The sequence below is a fragment of the Protopterus annectens genome, chromosome 7.part0 (assembly GCF_019279795.1).
Source record: "Protopterus annectens isolate FY-2018-M chromosome 7.part0, PAN1.0, whole genome shotgun sequence".
NCBI classification, from domain to species: domain Eukaryota; kingdom Metazoa; phylum Chordata; order Ceratodontiformes; family Protopteridae; genus Protopterus; species Protopterus annectens.
Window position 1 is genome coordinate 1686220102 of NC_056739.1, and position 24380 is coordinate 1686244481.

At 45.5% G+C, this 24380-nt stretch overlaps 1 protein-coding gene across 1 annotated transcript in view; it reads left to right on the top strand.

Moving 5' to 3' along the window:
• The window catches only part of LOC122807169 (aurora kinase C-like), a gene marked incomplete at its 5' end in the record, with an annotated part of 1171146 nt that overhangs the window by 45302 nt on the left and 1101464 nt on the right, over nt 1-24380 (top strand). Inside the window, 1 exon segment of the mRNA XM_044078204.1 lies at nt 2972-3050. Coding sequence (XP_043934139.1) covers nt 2972-3050 — 79 coding nt within the window.

Here is a 24380-nt window from a genome sequence, read left to right on the forward strand (position 1 = left end):
GCCCCACGAGTGGTCCCTCAAGAAAGAAATTGCAGACAGGATATTCCGCAGGTGGGGCCAGCCTTGCTGCAACCTTTTTGCCAGTCACATGAAACGAGACTTGCAGAAGCTACTTTGCCCTGATTCCCCCTCCAGGAGAAGCCTGGAGGGATGCACTCGTGCATGATTGGCCTCCGGATCTCCTCTATGCATTTCCAACAATCCCATTGATACCCAAGGTTCTATAGAAAGCAAATTCCCTGGGAAGGACCATCATTCTTATAGCCCTGTTTTGGTCTCGTCAGATTTGGTTTCTTTTTCCTTCGACTTTATCTTTTGGGGGGAATCCTTGGATCCTGGACCCAGTTCCAGACCTTCTGACACATCCGTCTGGGGACCTTCATCCTTCTTTGCAGTCCCTGAAGCTGGCAGCTTGGCTGCTCCAGTTTCCATCATAGCCAGGTTCTATAACCTTTCCAATGAGACAAAGTAGATCCTTTTGTCCCCTCATAAATCTTCTACCAGAAAGCTGCATCTGAGCAAATGGAAACAATTTTCTATATGGGCCTCTAACAATAATATTGATCCTTACCAAGCTCCTATGGCTTCCATATTAGAGTTCTTGACTATGATTTTCAACAAAAGAGCTGCAGCAGTTCGGGTTCAATTGGCTGCTATTTCTAATTTTCATCTTGGATTTGAAGGTTTAAATTATAATGTCCCATAAGTTATCCAAAGCATTTCTCAAAGGGACTTTTCATATTTGGCCACCTGTGAAGTCTTCCTATTATCCATGGAATCTTTATGCTTTCACATATAATTCTCCCATTTGAGGCCGCTTCATCTTGTGATCTCAAATTTTTGTCTTGGAAGACCGTCTTTCTGGTAGCTATTACTTCTGCCCGCAGAGTGTCCGAGCTTCAGGCTTTATCCATCAAGCCTCCCTATTTGATATTTCATGCTGGCAGAGAATCACTTAAAACAAATCCCTCATTCTTGCCCAAAGTTTACACTGAAACCAATCTCAACCAAGGTATTGATTTTGCCAGTTTTCTTCTCCCAATCATTCTAACAATTTAGAGTATATGCTAAACAAACTTGATGTTCACAGCTCAGATTCTGTTTGGATAGAACAAAAGATTTCAGAAAATCAGACCAGCTTTTTGTTTCATTCTCGGACTCCAGGAAAGAGACCAGTGGCTAAAACAACTCTGTCTAAATGGTTATCTGATTGCATCACCTTTGCCTATTCAGCTGCCAATATACCTTTGTACCACAAGATTAAAGCTCACTCAACCAGAACAGTTTCTACATAATCTGCTTTTTCTGCCAGACTTCATATTGATAACATTTGTGCAGCAGCCACTTGGTCAAAACCTCGTACCTTTATCACTCATTACAAAGTTGACAGGGCCTCCTTTGGATCCTCTGTCCTGAGAAATATACTCCCATGAGCCACCTGAGATTGATGGTGCTTGGGACGCTACCCATCAGTAAAGAATGAATGGCAATATTGAACAACTTCACATAAAGAAGTTATGCACTTACCATAGCATTCCACATGAGTTGTTCATCTCGCCTTCATTCTTATGTTCCTCCCTCCTACCCCCTCCTGGGCTGATAGATTAGAGATGCTGGATCCATCCTGGTTACTTAAACCTTTTCTTCCTTGTCTCTAGGACTGTAACAATGACATATGGTATTAGTATACGCAGCAAACAAGATCTAAGGTAATTCACAGGTGCATCATGGGATAGGGACTTGGCCTCTAGTTATTTGAAGACCTCGAGCTTTGCAAATGGACGTATCGGAGCCAAGGGATCAGCTCTGAACCCATCAGTAAAGAATGAAGGGGAGAGGAACAACTCACATGGAACGTTATTGTAAGTTGGGATTCACTGGAATGTTCTTGAGCATACCCTTCTGTCGTTTACTTGTGAAAGGGAGCGGCTTTGTGGATCATTTAGGGGTTAACTTCTTGGTATGTGGCTTGCTTTGTAAGGTGGGTCAAGTGGATTTCTTGAGGGATCATAATTCTTTCTCCTTTTAGGTTAGCAGGTCAAGAGGAGGGGTGTTGATGTGTAGTGTCCCTTCTAATGGTGAAGATTCCTAGCTGTGAGCTTGCATCCCATAGCAGTGTTCAGAATGCCATTCTTGCTTGATGGCCCATTTGGTGGCTAAAGGTTCATGTGGATTGCTGTGGTCCTTGGGTGGGTTGGTAACCCTCACTTAGGCATTTGTAGACTTATTGCTCTCTCCGCATATCATGCTACCTTTTGATCTTTAGCCTAGGCCCTGTGTTTGGAGCTGGTGAAATAAGTAACATGTTTTGCATTGGTATGAATTTTCTGAAGGATATAAAATCTGAAACTGTTACTTTCTGACGTAAATATTCAATGAATTGCTAGAAAACCAGAGTTTTTTTTATGAAAAACTTCCCAAAAATGGGAGGCAAAAAATCTGTACAGTTGAGAGCTATGGTCCTGGAGTTTTCTGGCTTCTTTTTATCCTGATGGATTTTATTTGCGGTGTCCCTAGTATTGACTATGAGATGTAGGCTTACCATACCACTTTTCTTTTGTTTTATTTACAGAGAAGACCTTCCTCTGTTTAAAACAGGCGGCTTCCCCACCTTGTCCTCTTGCAGGTAAATGCTTCATATAGCTATCCATGTTTGGATTTCCATGCAAATTGGAAAGTTTATAGTGGAAGCCTGTGCAAGCAAGTGGAATGGCAAATCATCTTTGCTGTTGATTTGCAGGAGGGAAACTACTAGTTGGAAGGAGTGAACTGGCAGGGAAGAGGATAAGAGTGCTCACATAGTTGTGTGATGTCATGGAATGCACTTTCAAAGTTGTACCTATAGTACTAAGTGGAGGAGAAGATTAAAGCAATTGCAAGACAAATTGAAGAGATCCTCTTGGTCAGTTGATATAAGAATCTCATGAAGACAAAATCTTATACCAATGTTTGTATATTTTTTTTTAATCAGGTCCCAGTAGAGTGATGATGTCGCAACCTGTCAAGGATACAGACAGCAAACCACACACAGACTGCAAGCCACCAGCAAAGTAATGGTTTCCTATGAATTTGGATTTGCCAACATGCTTAACTTTTACTTTTGTATACAAGAATAATGCAAGTAACCTGAGAATAGCTGCTAACCTTTAAGATTTTTCATGTAGAATTGATCATCTGGATGGGTACACTGTGGAGTCAAGTTTGTGTAGTGAAACAGTTTGTGAAATTGCAGCTTAGATTTTATTCATCTTTATTTCCTGATATTGGTGGTGGTGCTTTCCCTACTCTTCTGCTTCCTGATTAATAAAATCTATTTGACAGATGGGTGACTGATAGTTATATGCCCAGAGCTGCATAGTGTCTGAATGACGCATGTGGAAAAGGAGGGGAGACAAGTGTGTAAACAGCACTCTAATAAGCCTGTTAACTCTGCCTGTAATATTACATTGATTGGATTTAAGTGAGAATCAATCAAGTGACTTTGTCTGTGTGGCAACTTCTCCAATGCAAAGCAAATTTGAGTAAATTTATTTTATGCCACCTCACATTGCTGCATTTTAAATATCATATTCTGGATCTTGATGCTGCTGATGTCTTTCTGATGTGCTCATTCCCATTCTTCTGTTCAGATGGCTGGACTTCAGAAGTCTGTGTTTGAGGCTACGTCATCCCATGATGAAACCCCCCTCCAGTTTCTGGCTAGTGATTTGAGTCATCAGATGTTTGTATTGATCAGTGCTGGACGGGACGCCTGGTTGTCTTTGAAGGCTAGCATGGCATGATGCAGATTGTGGTTCATGACTATGTTCTTACGGACATTGTGGAATGTCGCCTGACATCAGGCCCTTGCTTTCATCGCCTGGCTCCTGAGGCTCCAAAGAAGAAGAAACTAAAAACGAAACATGTATTTTCCCGGCTCCTCAGGACCAGGCTTCTGATCAAACTCCTGACTGGCAGGCCTTTACACAAGGCCTCTTTAATGCTTTCATGGCCCTCTACCAGATGTCAGCCCATTCTCTTCCGGCACAGACCCTTTCTCCTTCTACCTTTTGAAGAGGCCTGCAGAGGATATGTCTTCTGAAAAAGAAGATTCATCAGAGGATGAATCTCTTGCCTATTCTACTCAAATTGCCTCCCTCTAGGTTATGCCTCCATAGAGGAGGAATCTAATGGTATGGTTTCCCCTGGGGAGGATATTTCCTTTGGGGGAACCATTTTGAAGATGAAGGAATTCTTTAAGTGGGACTGATGTCAAGTTTGAGATTCAAGAGGTACTATGACCTCCTAGAGATGGAATCCCCTAATTCTTTAGCTATCCCTCCAGTTCTACTGGCGTTCTTGGATGCCTTCACTGCAGCTTTCAAGTGTACAGGTACTCAACCTCCAGCCCCCAAGCACCCTGACAGATTTTACAAGGTGCCTGAGGATGCAAAGTTCCTTTTTAAGGCACCCTCTGCTGACCCAGCTACTATTTCAGTGGCAGCAGATAAAGCTTCCAAATTTTTACCCTCCACCTCCGTGCTCCCCTCTGATAAAGCAAGGTTGTGGAGCGTCTGAGAAAAAGTGTATATGCCTGCAATCTTGGCCTTCAGTGTAATGAATTGTCATAATCGCGTGGCCAAATATTCCCTGGCTATTTTGGCGGATGCAGTGAAAACTCCAGCCAGAGCTTCCAGATTCTCCCAACAAAGCTAATATTTCCAGCATTTTTAATTCCTGCTCCCAGGTTACTAAGCACTCCATCAAATGCAGCTATGATGCAGTGGAGGCTTCAGTTTGGGCTGCAGCTATGGGGTCTGTCCTGAGATGGTATTCATGGCTTAGATTACAACCACTACCAGATGATATCAAAGCTGAACTGATGGATGGCCCTCTGGACAACAAGGCCTTATTTGGCACTGCAGCTGCAGAGCTTTTTAAAACTCTGCAGGAAAGGAACTCCAGGATTTAAAACTCATTTCTCTCTCCTGTCCCTTGCTTTTAGAGAAACTCCCCAGCCAGAACCACCTTTGTTAGGAAGGTAACTAAATCTGTCCCACCTAAAGGTAAAAGGGATGTTAGGAGACAGGCTTCTTCCAAGTCTGCTTCCTCCACACCCTCTCAGAAACTGCCTTTTCAGGCCAAACCTGGTAGCCTGTGACTACCAGGTCCCAGATCCACCTTGCCCCTCTTTCTATTCACCTGTCTTTTCCCCCAGCTTGGAAACTGATAACCCAGGACTTTTGGGTCCTTTCGGGTCCTTTCGGGTCCTTTCTGTTATCGACAAAGGTTACTTCATGGTATGGGAAACCCATCCTACCTTCAAGGGAATCCCACAACCCCCACAGGACCAAATGGAATTCTTTCCACAACTCTCCTTTCTCAGAGCACTGTCCAGCAGGTGCCACCCAATCAAAAGGAGAGAGGATTTTTCTCCAGGATAGTTCTGGTCCCAAGGAAGGATGGCCCTTGGCAGCCCATCATAAACCTGTCTCATCTAAATAACTTTCTGAAAGTTCCCACCTTTCTTGTGCTGACCCTTCCTACTCTACTCCCTCTGATTCTTCCGCAAGCCGTCATGGTGTCACTGGACATAAAGGATGCCTACCTTCACATTCCCATTCACCAACGTTTCAGGAGATTCCTTTGCTTTTCTGTGGCGCTCTTATTTTCAGTATTGTGCCTTGTGCTTTGGTCTATCTACAGCAGTGAGGGTATTCACAAAATATTTAGCCCCTGTTATAGCCCACTGCAGACTGCAGGGCATACAGATATTTCCATATTTGGATGACCTGCTCCTCCAGGCCCCATCACCAGAAATACTCCTAAACCATGTTTCCTACACAATGTCCCTTCTAAGAGGGCTGGGGTTTACTATCAACCTCCAAGTCTTCCCTGACTCCCTCCTAGGATCATGTCTTCTTTGGGTGCAGGATCTTGACAAGTGCAATGGTAGCTTGCTTGCTCCCAGAAAAGATCCTGTCCCTCACCTCATATTTCCAGGACACAATACCACTTAGTTCCCTGACCATCAGGAAGTTCATGAGCTTACTGGGGTTCATGGCCTCAAATTATGCCAATACTTCCCTTTGCTAGACTACACTTGAGGAATTTTTTAATGGTTCCTCAGAACAGTTTGGAAGCAGCACTTTCATATGGAATTTGTTGTTCCCCTCCTACCTTGTTTGACCAGGGAGCTAGTGGTGTATTTTCCAGGTAACCAGAAATCCAGGCATACCCCTTCAACCACTCCCACCCACCCAGGATCTGTATGTGGATGAGTCGGACACAGGATGGGGTTGCAACACTAGGAAACTAGAAGGGCAGGGATGTGTGGTCCCTTCCTTGGGCAAAATAACACAACAACATAAGAAATGAGAGCTTTGATCTTTGTCCTGAGTCCTCAAGTCCAGGATTTCACCAGGGGTCCTAAGGTGGTTCACTGACAATACCAGTCTAGTAAATCAACAAGCAGGGAGGGGCAAAGTCGTATATCCTGTGCAGACTGGCTTTGTATGCCTGGGAGCCCAGCTTAGTCAGGTATCAGGCCAGGCTGTTAACATTTCCTCAACTCCAGAATGTGATGGTAGGCACTCTAAGCAGGTCCATGACTCAATCCCATGAGTGGATGTTTAACAGTGATGTTTCTGATCTTGTCCATCGATGGGGTATCCCTCCGATCTTTGTGCCTCCCCCATGAATAGACAGCTTCCCAAGTATTGTGCTAGGATTCCACATCTTGGGACATGGAAGATGGACACACTCTCCTTTCCATGGAAGTGGATGCCCCTGTGTGCATCCCCCCCTTCACACTCATTCAGAAGGTTCTGCTGAAAATTCAGTGGGAGCTACCAATAATCTTGCTGCTTGACCCCCTTTTGGCCAAGACAACATTGGTTCCCTCTCCTACATTTAGGCAAGGGCAGTCACCACAAGTTACCCCCAAGGATGGACTTGCACAGGACAAGGTAACTCTAGTACATCCACAAATGTTGACCATAAATGACATTGTGGGCGATGGGGCTTTGATTCCCTTTAGACACCTGTATACGAAGGACATGCTGCAAGTTTTGCAGGAGGCCAGAAAGTCCACTACTAGGAAATTGCTTCTCCAAATGGAAATGGTTTTCCTTATGGTGTCTTCAAAAAACATTTGCAACCACGGTCTTAGAGGTGTCAGTGGTTTTGTCTTACCTGTGTGAATTAATGAACAGTGGTCTGTCATATTCCTCAGTCAAGGTATATTTTGTCTGCCATTTCAGCACGCTTACCTAGGTCTCCTCCATTGGTTTCCAAGTTGGAAGTCAAACTGTTCCTAAAAGGCATCCTTCACATAGGACCACCAAGAAAACCAGTGCCGCCTCCTTGGGATCTCAGTTTTGTCCCGGAAAAATCTTACATTAGCCCCCTTTGAATCAGCAATGTTTTCCTCCTTACAACACTGCACATGGAAAACGTCTAGTGGCTTATTACCTCTACCAGAAGGATTTCTGAGCTGCAAGCCCTCATGGCCTTTTCTCTTTTCACTGTCTCTTTCATAGGGGTAAGGTTTCCATAAGGGCTAACCCATCTTTAATGCCCAAGGTGGTGAGAGTTATCCCTGAATCAGGGTATCAATCTCCCTACCTTCTTCCCTTCTCCCCAATCCTCCCGTAAGAGGATTCTCCACACCTTGGACATTCTTAGACAACTTGGATACTACTTGAGCAAAACAAAGCCCATCAGTAAGTCTGACATTCTTCTATCACCCAAGGGCCCTGGGACAACCTGTTTCTAAGCAAGCTATTTCTTCCTGGATCTCAAACCATTTCTTTTTGCTATTTAGCCAATGGAAAGGCTCCGCCTTCCTCTGCAAGGAGACACACTACTAGGGCTGTGTCCTCTTATAAGGCCTTCTTCAAAGGATTGGACACAGCTCCTGTCCTGGAAGCAGCTATCTGGTCCTATGTTCATACCTTCACCAAGCACTACAAATTAGTTCCAAGTCTGGAGCGGAGTTTGCCGGAGCTATTCTCCATGGTTTTGTGCAAAATATTTCTGCTTCTCCTCCCAATTCTTCCTCTGCATGCGCTTTGGCATTCTCCCTCATGTTATGAATACTGCAGCATGTGAATAGGAGGACATAGAATAGTTGTGTAAAATCTTACCATAGCCACAGATGTCCTTCTCTTCTATATGCTGCAGTACTGCTTTCCCCTTTTCTTCCCCCTGATGCTTGCCTGATTCCTGGTTACATGTTGCTCACTTATCAGGCTGGTGCATTGTGGTGGTCAATTCTGAGGTAGGTACGTGCTGACATCTGCTTTATACCAAATGTCTTGTTTATGGCCGATGTAAGCTAAGTAATGTGCGCCGTCACATGTACCTTGGAGTGACTTTTAGACTTTGATATACTGTCCAGACGTTAGTCAGCAGGAGGTGGACTCCCTCATGTTATGAATACTGTAGCATGTAGAAGAAGGACATCTATGGTTATGGTAAGATTTTGCACAACTATTTTCTTTTGCTACTGTTTTGTGGTAAGTGTTCATGTCATCCAAAAAAGCAAATGCCAGTGTGGAAAACAAATTCCACCTAAAAATTGCCATCTCCAGTGCTTGTTCTGCCTACCCAAGACCACAAGTCCTGTCCCATTTGCCAGGCCTTTGCTTCCAAGACCATACAAAGTAGACTTTCCTCCTTGGCCATTTACCTGGAAAACCAGCACTTGGTTACTAGCTAAAAGCATGATGGAGAGATTCTCTGGACCTGAGGTAGCCTTTGCGAAGCAGAAGGCCAAAAAGCAGAGAAAAGCTGCGCCTCTTACCACAGACGTCTCTCCTGAGGCAGATGAGAGCCAGGAGATGCAGTTCCTGGTTCCGGTTCACAGCCTGACCCCAATGTTAAGGCCGCCTTGGATCCAACCACAGGCACATCCTTGGAGGCTGAGCAGACATCCGTCTCAGACGTACCGGGGGAACAGAGGTTTGTGACAACCGAAGGCCCTAAGGTGATGCCTCATATCCTGGTGTAGGAGGAAATTCACTCTGATATTATTGAATGTAGGCCTATGTCTGGGCCTCCTACGTTACATAGGGCAGACCTGCATCAAAAGAAATAGGAATCTAAACACTTAATGTTATGTTGTCCTATCTTGCCTTCATTCATTGCTGTTTGGGTTTGGAACTGAGAATGGGTTCCGACATGGCCTTATACAAAAGTTCGATAGCTTCCAGCTGCTCTTGGCTACATCCTATTCCATCATGCTCGGAGAAGATTACCCAGATCACTTGACACACCAAACACTTTATTGTAAAGCTTTCGGGTCCACACCCTTCATCAGTACATAGTAACTGTGTTTTCTCATAATTTAAAAAGGAGGTGTAATTAAAACACATGCTTCAGCCAGCCTGTCACTCTAACCACTTATTAAATTTTAAAGAAAAATTTTACTATCTAAAAGTATAATAGATGTAAAGCATTTAGGACATCTAAAAACATATTAAACTATATAAAAATTCACATATATTACTACAATAAACATAAAAACATACCCTATATGCATATATATTCAAATACAAATTATAATTCATCATAAAATCAGTTACTGCTCATTTATAAAATTAGAATTAAACTTTCTCTCCGCTTTTTCATTAAAACAGGTTTTACACTAACGGCATTATTCAAACCTGGACTCATATCAGCCTGAAGTCTAATAATCCATTCAAATTCTAAAGCATTATTCATATCAATAATCCAGAACTCATTTGCTGCTAAACAAGATTGAGTGCTTCCATGCAGGCTCTAGGATAAGTGGAATCTTTTTCTCTTTTGATTGTATTGATATTACCAAAAACAGTCTGTGTTGTGTAATTGTAATAATTTAGACTAGTGGAAGCTTAAAGGTGTTTAGGAGAAATGGCAGTGTAATTTTTAACCAGATTGTTTAATGAAATCTTGGAAGGTGAGAGGATGCCTGAGGAGTGGAGAAAATGTTTTGGTACCGATTTTTAAGAATAAGGGTGATGTGCAGAGCTGTAGTAACTACAGAGGGATAAAACTGATCAGTCACAGCATGAAATTATGGGAAAGAGTAGTGGAAGCTAGGTTAAGAAGGGAGGTGATGTTTAGTGATCAGCAGTATGGTTTCATGCCAGGAAAGAGCACTACAAATGCGATGTTTGATCTGAGAGTGTTGATGGAGAAAATACAGAGAAGGTCAGAAGGAGTTGCATTGCGTCTTTGTGGACTTAGAAAGCATATGCCAGGGTGCCTAGAGAGAAATTGTGGTACTGTATGAGGAAGTCTGGAGTGGCAGAGAAGTATGTAAGAGTGGTACAGGATATGTACAAGGGTAGTGTGATAGCGGTGAGATCTGCAATGGGAGTGACGGATGCGTTTAAGGTGGAGGTGGGATTACATCAAGGATCAGCTCTGAGCCCTTTCTTTGCAGTGGTGATGGACAGGTTGACAGACTAGATCAGACAGGAGTCCCTGTGAACTATGATGTTTGCAGATGACATTGTGATATGTAGTGAGAGTAGGGAACAGGTTGAGGAGACCCTGGAGAGTTGGAGATATGCTCTAGAGAGGAGAGGAATGAAGTTCAGCCAGACTAAGACGGAATATGTGTGTGTGAATGAAAGGGAGGATAGAGGAATGGTGAGCATGCAGGGAGTAGAGTTGGCAAAGGTGGATGAGTTTAAATACTTGGGATCAACCGTTCAGAGTAATGGCGAGTGTGGAAGAGAGGTGAAGCAGAGAGTACAGGCAGGGTGGAGAAGAGTGTCAGGAGTGATTTGTGACAGACTAGTACCGGTAAGAGTGAAAGGGAAGGTCCACAAAAAGGTAGTGAGACCAGCTATGTTATATGGGTTGGAGACTGGCATTGACAAAAAGGCAGGAGTCTGAGCTGGATGTGGCAGTTAAAGATGTTAAGATTTACACTGGGTGTGATGAGGGTAGACGGGATTAGGAATAAGTATGTTAGAGGGTCAGCCCAGGTTGGACAGTTTGGAGACAGTCAGAGAGGCGAGATTGCATTGGTCTGGACATGTGCTGAGGAGGGATGCTGGGTATATTGGGAAAATGATGCTAAGGATGAAGCTGCCAGGTAAGAGGAAAAGAGGAAGGCCTAATATAAGGTTTATGGATGTGGTTAGAGAGGACATATAGGTGGTTGGTGTGACAGAGCAAGATGCAGAGGACTGGAAGAAATGGAAACAGGTGATCTGCTGTGGCGACCCCTAACTGGCAAAAGCCGAAAGAAGAAGACTAGTATTTAGTACTTTGAGAGTGTTGGGTGCTGTTTGTGATTTTTCTGGTGGTCATTGTCCTACCACTATGCCTGCCTGTTTTTTCTCCCTATCTCAGTTTCCAAACTCATTTAAATTAGAGAGTTTTCGGGTTGATATTACTTTACTTTCCTTTCTTGTGGGGTAGTCCGTTTTAACTCACTCCAAAAGAGCTTAGGAAGCTTGCACTATAACTTCCAATGGGCGGAGCCTCAGCCTTTTGGCAGAATCAAATTGTCCTCACATTTCAAACAAATGTTCGTATCTCTGGAACCATATGGTTTATGAAAGAAGTATAAATGGCAAATTTGTCAGCACCAACCATTTTTATAGTGATAGTATTTAGGTTCTAGGTCTTAAAACTGAAGTGAATGCAGTAACTATTAAATGTATAATATTTTATAAACTTACACTATTTCTGCAACCTCTCAAGTTACACGCATATACGGTCAGCAAAAGTTTATTCATCTACATCTGCCTCTGAGCCCAACGCCTTGGTTGGGGGGGGAGGGGTCTTCTGGTTCCTCTGAGCCAGTGGCCTCCTCGCAGCAGGGTTGGGGGGCTTTCGAGGTGAGTGCTGTCGCCTCGGACTGCTCTGCGCTCAGGTCCAAGTACCACCCCCCCCCCAAAAAAGTGTCAGTTTTGGTGCCATTGCTCCCACCCAGGCATGGAGACCAAAAGCCCCAGGACGCCTCACTGTGTGAAGAGATCTCTTCTGAAACCTCTCCAGAGTTACCCCTCTGAGGAGGTCCCTTGGAAGACATTGTGCAAAAGGAAGCATTTTGACTCCTTGAGGAGTCAATCACTTCAGAGACGGACCTCGATGAGTCAGGGTCCCCACGGTCACGCCCTGAGGATCTCTCTTGCAGATGTCCTAGAAATCCTTAAACAGAGAGGTGGCTGGAAGCCCATCAACCCCTCTGAGGATGAGTCTGTGTACCTGGAGGCGTTTGGGTCTTGCCCTTCCACCTCTTGGGGGTGTCTGCCTTTCGACCAACTCATGAACATAGTCTGAAGGAGTGGGGCTCTCCGGACTCTGTGGAACCTGTTCCTAGGAGGCCAACTCAGGGAGTTTTTCAGTAAAGGTGTCCTGGTAGAAACTACGGTGGTGGTGGCAGCCACCAAGAAGGAGTTCTGTGAAACATCTTCATCTGTCCATCCACCGAATAAAGTCTTGAACGATAGATGCAGAAAGCATAGGTTTTCTTCAGCGTCCTTTGCCCTTAGGTGGCTGAAGTACCTGACCCATTTCACTAGGCTTCAGAGGGGTTTCCTGGAGGAGCTAGGAGATGCCCTCCAAGGTTGTGTAGTTGCGGGGTCTTGGACAATGTTTCCTCCCAGCTCTCCATCTTAAACTCTGTGGTGAACTCCTCTATGCGACTTATTTCCTACGTAGCAAGTAGGGCAGCGGGTACAGGAATTTCCTTAAGGAGGCATTCCTGGATGCTCTTATGTGATTTTGCAGAACCCTTTGCCTTCCTTTATTAATGCCCTTTTGACTGCTTGTCTTTTTTTTGGGCCAAAAGTTAGAGACCCTAACCAGGTGTCAACAGGAGGGAAAGACTCTGTCTGCTGTTGGGGGCCTTTTCTCCCTCCCTACCAGACCTTATCCCAAAGGTCGGAAGGTGGGAAAAATGTGGTTTCGTAAGTCCCAAGGAGCTTTCCCGGACACATGTGGTGATTCTTCCCCAGGGGCAGAGGGGAAAGTAACAATGGAAGGTGCCAACCATGCGGCAGAGGGGGTCTGCAAAACCAGGGTGACAGGGATTCCTTCCTTGGTAAACCCTTTCAGCGCTCCTGAGAGGAGACTGGCTTGTGCATCTCTACAGGCAGTATGAGGTCGCTGGTTGTTGTACCCAAACGCCTGGCTAGAAATAAGACAAATGGGTGCAAACTATTATATCCAGAGATTACTACATACCCTTTTCCTCTCCCCCATTAGAAAAAAAGTCCCAGATGTTCCACCCAGTCAAAGGCATCATGCAACTCTAGAGGTACAAAAGTTGCTAGAAAGTCATCCAAAATGTCCCTGCAGTCCAAATTGGATCTGGGGCTTACTCAAGGTTCTTTTTAACTCAAAAAAAAGACTGGACTGGAGGCCCATTCTGGATCTCAGCAGACTAAAGTCCATCAAGAAGTCAAAGTTCTGGATGGTGACAATGCAGTCGATACTCCCCTTTCTGGAGAAAGACAATTGGATGTGCTCGGTAGATCTCCAAGATGCGTACGACTACATAAAGATGGACAGGCGATCCAGGCGACATTTGTACTTTTGGCTGGGAGCCAGTCACTGCCAGTTGTGAGCTGTGCCCTTTGGTCTCACTACAGACCCCAGAGTGTTCAAATGCATGGCAGTAGTTAACGGCTCACTTGGTGTCTAGGATTCCGTGTGTTTCCGTACTTCCGACTGGCTCCTAACTGGCACCACCAAGCATCCACTAAGAAGAGCGAGAGACATCACCATTCATATTTGCTCTCAGCTAGGTATCACGATAAACTTCAACAAATCTGCCTTGTTGCCATCACAACATATTGTATTTATAGGGGCAGACTTGGATCAAAGACAAATGTTGGCCAAACTTCCCCCTGAGAAGATTCTAACCTTACGTCAAGTCAAAAACCTCTTAACCAAGAAGAGTACAGGCGTACGTTGGTTTGAGAGTTTTGGGTACCATGGCAGCAGCAATAACTTTGATACCTTTAACTTGTCTGTACATGAGGATTCTTTAGTGGCTACTGTTCACCCAGTGGTCCGTGCAAGAGCTGCCCATGTCTCACAAAATTATTATAACAGAATCCTGCAAGTAAGACCTGTGCTGGTGGGTTCACTCCACTCATGTGACCTTAGGCCGACCGTTCATCTTTCCACAAGAAGTAGCCACAATGACCTTGGACACGTCCCATATAGAGTGGGGGGGGGGCATTATCTGGGGAAGACTGTCCAAGGGATCTGGCAGGAAAAACAAGAACCACTTGCATCTCAATGTCCTAGAGGTGAGAGCAGTGCTTTTGGCATTGCAGGCATTCCTGGACTTTCTTCCACTAGGAACAACTGCAATTCAGACAGACATGTCGGTGGTGTGGTACATAAACAAGGAGGAACCAAATCCTACTCCCTATCTCGAGAGGCTCAGAGTATGGCAATGGGCAGTCTCTTCCAAACATTTTCTGACAGCAGCGCACATCCCGGGGAAGTCCACATGATAGCGGACAAACACAGCAGAGCTATTCTGATGCCTCACGAGTGGTCCCTAAAACAGGAAACTGCAGAAGAGATTTTCCACAAGTGGGGCCATCCTTGCTGAGACCTTTTTACCACGTCCATAAATGCCAAATGCAGCAGCTACTTTGCCCTGATTCTCCCTCTGGAGGAGTCCTCAAGGGATGCACTTGTACATGATTGGCCCCCAGGTCTCCTCTATGCCTTTTCCCCCATTTACTTTGATTCCCGAAGTCCTTCAGAAAGCCAGCACGTTGAGCAGTTTGATACTTTTTGCCCCATACTGGCCTCATCAGATTTGGTTCTCCTTCCTATGGCCCCAGTGGATTCTGGACCCAGCTCCAGACCTGACTCATCGGTCAGGGACTCTCCATCCATCAGTTCAAACCCTTGGCTGCTCCAGTTCCACACATAGCCAGACTTTCTGATTATTTCCCCTGCATTGAAGCATTTTGATTTCATTTCACGTCTTGAACAAGAAAACTATATTCTAGCAAATGGAAAAGATTTTCATGTTGGGTTTTCAACAACCATATCGATCCTTTTACTGCCCCCATAACAGCTGTATTAGACTTCCTAACTAAGCATCTGAAATAGTTAACTTAATTTGATCAGCAACCTGTGGGTTTTGGATCCGATTCTGATCCGAGCCGGCAGCATACCAAGCTAAAAGATTGGAGCTCCAAGCTCCTCCCCCTTACCCATACTACCCTGCAACCTCCTTCCAATCCTTAGATCTCGTTTGCCGCGGCTCTCCCAAGCACGGGATTCCTCGAGCTCTAGGTGAGTTTAGTATTTTTTATATCTTCAAAAGGTTTTTGGTATTGTAGTTGTTGGTGTGTGTGTGTGTTTAGTAAATTTCTATATAGATAGATATTTCCTTTTTTCTTAACTAATCCATCTCCCCTGAGTCCCTCACCGAGGATACTGATTTGGAGGAAGGGGAGGGTTCCCCCAAGCCACCCCCTGACTACGTCTCCGAGACATTATGGAAATGCTCTGCCTAAGGTGGGGGGTGGTTCGCCCAAAAACCTTCCTCAGACGAGTCTGTATTCCTGGAGGCGTTCGACACAGGCCCATCTACCTCTTGGGTGTGTCCCCCGGCCGACCCGATTACCACCAAGGCGTGGAAGGAACCGGACACTGTAGAACCAATCCCCAGAAGGCCCGATAAGATTCTGTGCCCCCCCTGCAGACAAAGCTTTGTGGAGCAAGAGTTCCCCTGTAGATGCCATGGTGGCGGCGGCGGCCACCAAAAAAGAACTAGCTCAGGAAAATTCAGTCCATCCCCCTGACAAGGAGTCTCGGGCTATGGACTGTATTGGAAAGCGGATGTTTGCTTCAGCTACCTTCTCCATTAGGGCGCTGAATTACTTGGCCCATCTAATCAGACTGCAGCGGGATCTGGTTAAAGAGTATACTGATTCTCCCCCCAGAGCCCATGTCGGCCAAGGATAAACGGAATTTCTCTGCTCATATGGCCACTCTCAAATCTGTGTCTAATACGTCTATGCGGCTACTTTCTCACGCCACGAAAGGAGCCGCTAGAGCTAGCGGGTCTGATATCACCTTAAGGTGTCGTGCCTGGCTTCGGCTTTGCGATTTCTCGGAACCCTTCAAGACGTCCTTCATGAATGCACCCTTTGACGGGTCTATCCTATTCAGGAAGACCTTCCGCGAGACGCTGGTCCAGAGTGAGAAAGACTGGAAAACGCTGTCAGCCATCGGAATCTGCTTCTCTACTCCTCAAAGGTCCTTCTCCAGGAACCAGCGAAGGCAGGTGATGTAGTTCTGGAAATCTCAGCAGGCCTGGTACACTCAGGACCCCTTCTCCCCCAGAGGCCGAGGGGACAAGGTGGATGCTAGCCCAGAGGCAGAGGGGGACCGAAGAACTTCGGGTCACGGGAACCTTTTTCTGCCCGACTGCTCCTCTCTGGAGGCAGTTGGGGGCCGTTTTTCGAGGCACCTGGCTCAATGGGAGTCCATCACCACAGATCGCTGGGTGCTTCAGATAATATCCAGAGGCTATTCAATCCGCTTCATAAACAAACCCCCTTACTCAAGACGCTTCCCAGATGTTCCACCCACTCGAAGGGAGGCTGCAGCTTTGGAAATAAAAAAGCTGAGGTTCTTTCTGGTGCCAAAAAAGATGGGGGACTTAAGGCCGATTCTCGATCTGTCCACAATGAACAGTTTTGTTGCCAAGGAGAAATTCCGGATGGCCACGCTTCAATCCATCCTGCCCCTCTTGCAGGAGGAGGACTGGATGTGCTCCATAGACCTCAAGGATGCATACTACCATATTCTCATGGACAGACGGTCCAGGAGGTTTCTCCGCTTTCGGCTAGGAACCAGTCATTACCAGTTCAGGGTCCTACCCTTCAGTCTCACCGCAGCCCCCAGGGTGTTCACCAAGGTCATTGCAGTTGTAGCGGCCCACCTGAGGCTCCAGGGCATACAGGTCTTCCTGTACCTATATGACTGGCTCCTCACTGCCCCCACCAGGCATCTATTCTCTCTAGCTAGGGAATTCTTCATCCGGTTATCATCCCAGTTGGGGATCACTGTAAATGTCAAGAAGTTGCCCTCCAACCTGTTCAGGTTTTAGACTTTATAGGTGCCAGGATAGATGCCCTTCAGGCCAAGGCTTTCCTAACGCCCGACAGACTTCACAGCATGACGCTGCATGTACTAACTCTTCTTCAGTCTCCTGCTCCTTCGGCAGAATTAGCCCTGAGAGCTTTGGGGTCCATGGTAGCAGCGATCAATCTGATCCCTTACGCTCTTCTGCACATGAGGGTTCTACAGTGGACCTTGCAAGTCCAGTGGTCCATTGTACACCATCCACTAGACTTGCCGATTCCCCTCAGCAGGGTTTGCAGGAATTCCCTCCTGTGGTGGCTCCAATCCCGAGCCCTTCGGGAAGGACTACCTTTTGTTATGCCCCTACCCTAGGCCACAGTGACCACGGACGCCTCCCGCCTAGGGTGGGGTGAGGGGGGATGGGGGGTCATTGTTCGAGCAGGACTGTCCAAGGCATGTGGACTCGGACGGAGACCGTTCTGCATGTAAATGTACTGGAGATGAGGGCAGTCATTTTAGCATTGCAGGCCCTTCATGCCTGCCTTCCTCCGGGGACTATTGCGATCCAGTCGGACAATATGTCGGTGGTCTGGTATATCAACAAACAGGGGGCAACCAGGTCTTGCCCTCTTTGCCGGGAAGCCATGCGAGTTTGGGAATGGGCGATCTCCACCAAAAGCTTGCTGTTAGCAACGCACATTCAGGGTCGATCAAACATTCTGGCGGACCTCCAGTAAGAGCCACCAGCACCATGAGACCTAAACTTTGTTTTATCCACCTTGATCCTTTCCCCTTTTGAACCTGTATCAACATGCGAACTTAAGTTCTTGGACGTGGAAGACAATCATCTTGGTAGCCATCACGTCTGCTAGACTGGTATCAGAACTTCAAGCATTACCGATGCATCCCCCTTGCATGATTTTTCAGAGTTTCCCCCTGAGAACTAGCCCTTCATTTCTCCCAAAAATATGTTCAGAAGCGAATTTAAATCAATCTGTTGACTTACCTGTCTTTTTGCCTAACTATGGCAACAAGTCAGAGTACGAATTGCACCAATTAGACGTACACAGGCAGCTACGTTTCTGTCTCAACAGAACAAAGGGTTCAGGAAATCAGACCAGCTGTTTGTATCCTTTTCAGATAAAAAAGGGTGCCCCCATATCAAAAGTCACGCTTTCTAAGTGGCTTATTGACTGTATAATTTTCACATACAAATCTCAGAATAGTGAACTTCAAGGGAAAGTAAAAGGTCACTCCCACAAAAGCTATAGCAACCTCGTCGGCTTTTGCAGCAATATGGGTAAAGCCTCCTACCTTTATCACTCATTACAAAGTTGATTTTGCCTCCAGGCACAGAACCTCTTTTGGGTCCACTGTTCAAGAGCATTTTCCCTTGCGCCACCCAAGAAAGAAGGTGTTGGGGATGATGTCCCAACCAGCAATGGATGAAGGTGAGATAGGATAACATAACATTAAGAAGTTATGTACTCAACATAACGTTCCATGTCCATCTCACCTTCATTTATTGCTGATTGGGTACAGAACCGAGAATCTGTTCCGACTCGACCTGATACAAAAGCTCAAAAACTGTACTTTTCGAACCCAATCAGCAATGAATGAAGGTGAGATGGACAACAAACACGGAACTTTATGGTGAGTGCATAACTTCTTATTTCCTCCAAAGGACCCTCACAGTGGTTAGGAATAATTTCACCCAAGGCCTTCTCAAGGCGCTTATGGCTCTCAAGTCCCCTTCGTGTGTTTTAGTCCCTACCCCACCCTGCATAGCTTCTCCACGAAAGAGGTTTCTTCAGATGGAGAGGCTACCTCAGAAGTGGACTAGTTGGCCTATTTCTCACAGATCCCTTCCCCTCTAGACTGTCTCCCCAGAAGAAGAAAGAAGACTCCAATGGAACTGACTCACCCATAGAAGAGCCCTCTCTTGGAGAGACCCTAGTCAAAATGAAAGATCAGTTCAAATGGGATATCACTCTGGTATCTGAAGCTTAAAAAGAAATACTAGGACTTTCTGCAAGTGGAATTACCCAGCCTTTCATCTATTTCTCCTGTATTACCTGCCTTTCTAGACCCCTTTGCCTCGGCCTCCCAGCCCCCCGATTCCCAGTCTCCGGCCCCTAAGAAGCCAGACCAATTTTTACAAGGTCTGAGGACTGCAAATTCAGATTTAAATGTCACTCAACAGACTCTGTTATTTCACTGGCTTCACACAAGCCATCCAGGCTACTACTACTCACTTCATTCAGAAAAGGACAACAGGATCCTGGAAAAGCTGGGCAAGAAAGTCTACACTTCAGTCACCTTGGCATTTAGAGCCCATAATTACCAAACACAAATGAACAAATCTGCCCTAGAGCTTCAGTCTCTACTCAAGTAATTTCTGATTTGCCTGACTCTGAGAATAAAACCTTGGCTGCATCCCTGCTTGGAGCCTCCTCATAAGTAGCCTGCCACTCCAACAAATGCAGGTATGATGCTCCAGCTATTAACAGAGGGCATTAAATCTAAACTTATGGATGCCTCCTTGAGCAACTGCAGCTGCTAATTTATTTAAATCTCCGCAGGAAACGGAAAAGTTGTTGCAGGAATTGAAACACATCTTTGTTTCCCCAGTGCCTAAATTTCAACATAATTACCCAGTGAAAACTACCTTTGTATGTAGGCATCTCCTGCTCTCCTCTGCCTAAAACAAAAAAGAATGACAGGAGGCCTGAGTACCCCAGGCTTGTTCCTGCAAGTCCGGCTCAGAAACTGCCCTTTCCTGACAAGCCTGTGGTTCCCTTGGGCTGCCGCAAGCCGCCTCACTCACATTCTGCTTTCCCATTGCCTCTTTCTGCCAGTCTGGGAAAGCATAACTCAAGACTCCTGGGTTTTCTCTATCATTCAGAAAGAATAGTTTCTGTTATGGTATTTTCTGCCTTCCTTCAGGGGTATCCCTCAACCACCAAAGGAACAACTACCCTACTTTTCCAGAGGTACTGTTAGACCTATGGAGACAAGGAACCATTCAGGAAGTTCAAGACCAAAAAGGAAAAGTAGTCGTCTACTCCAGAAAGGATGGTCCATGGAGAACCATTTTAGATCGGTCTCATCTCAACACCTTCCTGAAGATACCCATCTTCTGTATGCTAATTTTTCCAACCCTGCTCCCCCTTATTCTGCCGCAAGCCTACTTGGCTTCCTTGGTTATCAAGTAGGCATACCTACACACTCCTCCACCCCAACTGCAGGAAGATGTTCTTCGTGTTTCACTGTTGCAGTCATTACATTTGGGTTATCTGCTTGCAGGTAGCCCTCAGTCAGCCTGATTAACAAAGTCTTGGGTCCTTCGTCGGTTGCTGTCACTTCTTTCAGGTCGTCTGGGGTATAAAACATGCAGCCGACGCCATTACATCAGTCTTTCTTGCCATGAGGTGCCCGAAGCAAAAGCAGTTCGCAAGTGCTGGTCGGCTGACTCCTGAAATTTTCATTTTCGAGTTTCAGAACCGAAGTCTTCAACTAAAGCCAAGTACCCCGTTGGGGAAACTTTTTTCTTGCTCCTTACCGATGTCAGTAAAAGTTAATAACTGCATTACTTGTGGAAAGCAAATACCTCCTAAAGATTTTCATTTGTACTGTATTTCTTGCCTCTGCCCTGACCACGATGTACCTTGCTGTCGGTTTTGTGCTTTATTTAATCAGCACACTATCCGTCGTCTATATATTTTCATCTCTAAATATTTTGGTTCTCTGTTTAATTATCCAGAAATGACAGCCATCCGACTACCGGGATTCCGAAAAAAATGCAAAGATAAAGACAGAGACAGGCTGCCGAGGTCCAAAACTACCATCGACGCTTCTAAGCCAGTTCGCCGGTACTCTGGTGCTTTCGCAGCCCCTGATTCTCGCTGCTTCTGATTCGCAGGCCTCTACTGAGACCCATTCGGAGTCCGGTATGATGCGAGATGCTTCAACTATGGAACCCGCGGATGTCTCTACCTTGGGTGGGTCCAGAGCCACTGTGCAGGCACCGGCTTCTGAGGGTGTATCAAGGCCTACGGACTTGCATTTTAAAACCACCTCCTTTACTTTGGCCTAAATCTCGATCCATGCCTAAAAAAATTATGCCCAGGCCACATGCTCAGTCCTCTATGCCTAAAAAACAAATAAGAATGGCTGAAGATCTAATAACTCTAATCAGGGGTAGCCAACCCCCCCCCCCTCTAAGAGGCCTAGGACTGAAATTGAATATGAATCTTCTGATCAGGATTATGTTTCTGATTATTCTGATGATCTGGATTTGCCCTTATCTACTTATGAAGATTCTGATGCAGAGGACTCCATTCCCTCTGCTTCCCCTCCTGAGGATTTTTTTTGGGGAAACCTTATATACTCTAAGGGAGCATTTCCACTGGGAAAGCCAGGATTTTTCTGATTCAAAAAAGAGGCTTACGGATTTCCTTCTACCTCAGCATAGGCCTTTAGCTATTCCTCCGGTACTGGACATTGTTGATGATGCTTTTTCGGAATCTAGTTTGGCCCTTCATTCCTTGCCTCCTGCTCCCAGAGAACCTGATAGATACTACAGTTCCCGGAGTCCCACAAGTTCCTTTTAAAAATCCTATTGCAGATCCAGAGACTATTTCACAGGGGCCCAAGGGCATTAAGGCTTCTACTGCTAAATATCCTACCCCTTCTGATAGAGACTCCAGGGCACTAGATAGATGGGGTAAGAAGGTTTACGCTTCTGCAATCTTGGCCATTAGGGCTTTAAACTGCCAGTTTCATATGTTAAAGTATCAGCAACATGTTATTGGATTGCTTAAACAGAAAATGATGTTGATTCCTGACTGTGTGGAAAATAAAGAATTACAGGATTTAATGCATTCTGCTGAACAAGTTGGAAAACATACTTTGCAATGTGGTTTTGATTCATTAGAGGCCTCTTGCAGGGCGGCTGTTACTGGGTCTGTGCTCAGAAGGCATGCTTGGCTTAAGGAGCAATCTTTGCCTGATCATGTTAAAGCTAAATTGTTGGATGCTCCTTTAAATCAGGACCGCCTGTTTGGCAACAAGGTTGAGGAAGTTCTTAAAAAGAGGGAAATGAAGCTAAATCTATGCAAACTGTTAAAAGATTTTTTTACAAGTTCAGTCTCCTAGATTTAGTAGGCACTGGCCCTCTAAGAATTGGACCTTTCCAGCCCCTTCCAGGTCTTTTCAAGCCAAACCCAGACACAGCAAAAACCCTAGGTTTCAGTCCCAGGGAACACGCACAGCTAAGCAGGGGGGTGGGGGGGCTCCACTTCCAAATCTGGGAATAAGACTCCCACCTATGCTAAACTGTCTCAATGACTTCCTTTTAAAATTTCCAAGCACTTATCAACTGATTGCCCCTTTGGGGGGAAAGATTACTCTTCATGCAAAGAACTGGGAATGCATTACCCAGGACAAATAGGTTTTAAATATAGTTTCCCAGGGATACAGATTTCACTTCCACACGTTGCCAACACCAAGCGGGTGGCTGGACCTACCCCCAAATCAGTGGGCAGAAGCCCAAAAACAAGTACTTTCTCTCTCGAGCATGGGGTCTATTCAGCTGGTACCAGAAGTGGAAAAGGGACAAGGTTTCTACTCAGGACATTTTTCCTGGTACCCAGAAAAGACAATTCATGGCGTCCTATCCTGGACCTGTCTATTCTAAATACCTTTTTGGAGATTCCAAAATTCAAGATGCTAACTCTCTTCACCAATTACTTCCTATGCTAGGCAAAGTTGCCTGGTTGGCAACACTAGATTTAAAAGTAGCATATTTGCACATTCCAATCAGGGAATCTTGCAGAAGATACCTATGCTTCAAAGCAGTTCTCTGCACTGCCCTTTGGCTTATCTACTGCGTCCAGGGTATTCCCAAAGTGCCTAGCTCCAGTTATTGCATTTTGCAGGCAAAGAAATATTCAAATATACCTATACCTGGATGATTGTCTAATTCAGGCAGAAAGCCAGGACATACTTTTGAATCATCTGGCCTTTGTACAAAGGGTTCTAACTTGTCTGGGGGTACACCATAAACCAAAAGAAATCACACCTGGTACCCTGTCAACAAATTATATTCCTGGGAGCAAGCTTGAATACAACTTCCCAGATGGCTTACATCATGCCAGAGAAACATTCATTTGACAACCTACTTCAAACAAGTGGCCACAAAAACCCCTGGTAATTGCAAGGCAAATACTGCAAGCCTTGGGGTTCATGGCAGCCTGCGTTCTTCTAATTCCATATGCAAGACTGCATATGAGGAAACTACAGTGGTATCTAAAAGGCCTATGGTGTCAACATTCTCAAGACCTAGAAACAATGATTCCCATCATACCTTGCCTACGCCTAGAATTACTTTGGTGGACAGAGGCCTGCCACCAAAACAAGGGACTACCTTTCACACCACTCCCTGCTGCCCAAACCCTAACAGACGCATCAGACTATGCATGGGGGGCTCACCTGGCAGGGAAGTGCATTCAGGGCAAATGGAGCCCAAGTCAAATGCACCCGCATATCAATCAAAAAGAAATGTTAGCTGTACAGAATGCTCTGACAGCCTTCAAAGACCACATACTTCCAGGACAACTAATGGTAAACACGGACAACACTAGTGTTATGTGGTACATAAGCAGGGGAGTACACATTCTTACCCCCTCTGCAGACTAGCCATGGCATTGTGGAACACAGCCTTGAGTTACCCAGTGCACCTACAAGCTCAATTCCTGCCAGGAAAATTAAATACACTGCCAGACAGACTAAGCAGAAACCTCATGGACCCACATGAGTGGAAACTGGAACAAAGTATTTTCAACATGTTGACAAGGAAATGGTGGAGCCCAGATATAGACCTGTTTGCATCTCCTCAGAACTACCAGTTGGACAAATTTTGCACAAGGACTCCCCACAAACAAGCCTGGGAAGTAGATGCTCTGTCCTTCAGTTGGAAAAAACCTATATCTGTATGCCTTCCCCCCTCTGCCTCTGCACTCCAAAGTACTACTAAAAATCAAACAGGACAAACAAAGGATGATTTTAATTGCTCTAGACTGTCCGCGCCAACACTGGTACCCCCTCCTGCGCAGTGTCACTGTTATCTCCATGGCACCTGCTTCAGACTCCTTCCCTGTTGTCTCAGCAGGAGAACCAGATTCTTCACCCTCTGCTTCCAACACTGAACCTTGCAGCCTGGGTGATTACTTAATCTCTCCTTTACCATCCCTCAGCAAACCTGTGATGGATATCATTTTAGAGGCAAGGAGGCCTAGTAGTAGAAAATCTTATGCTGAAAAATG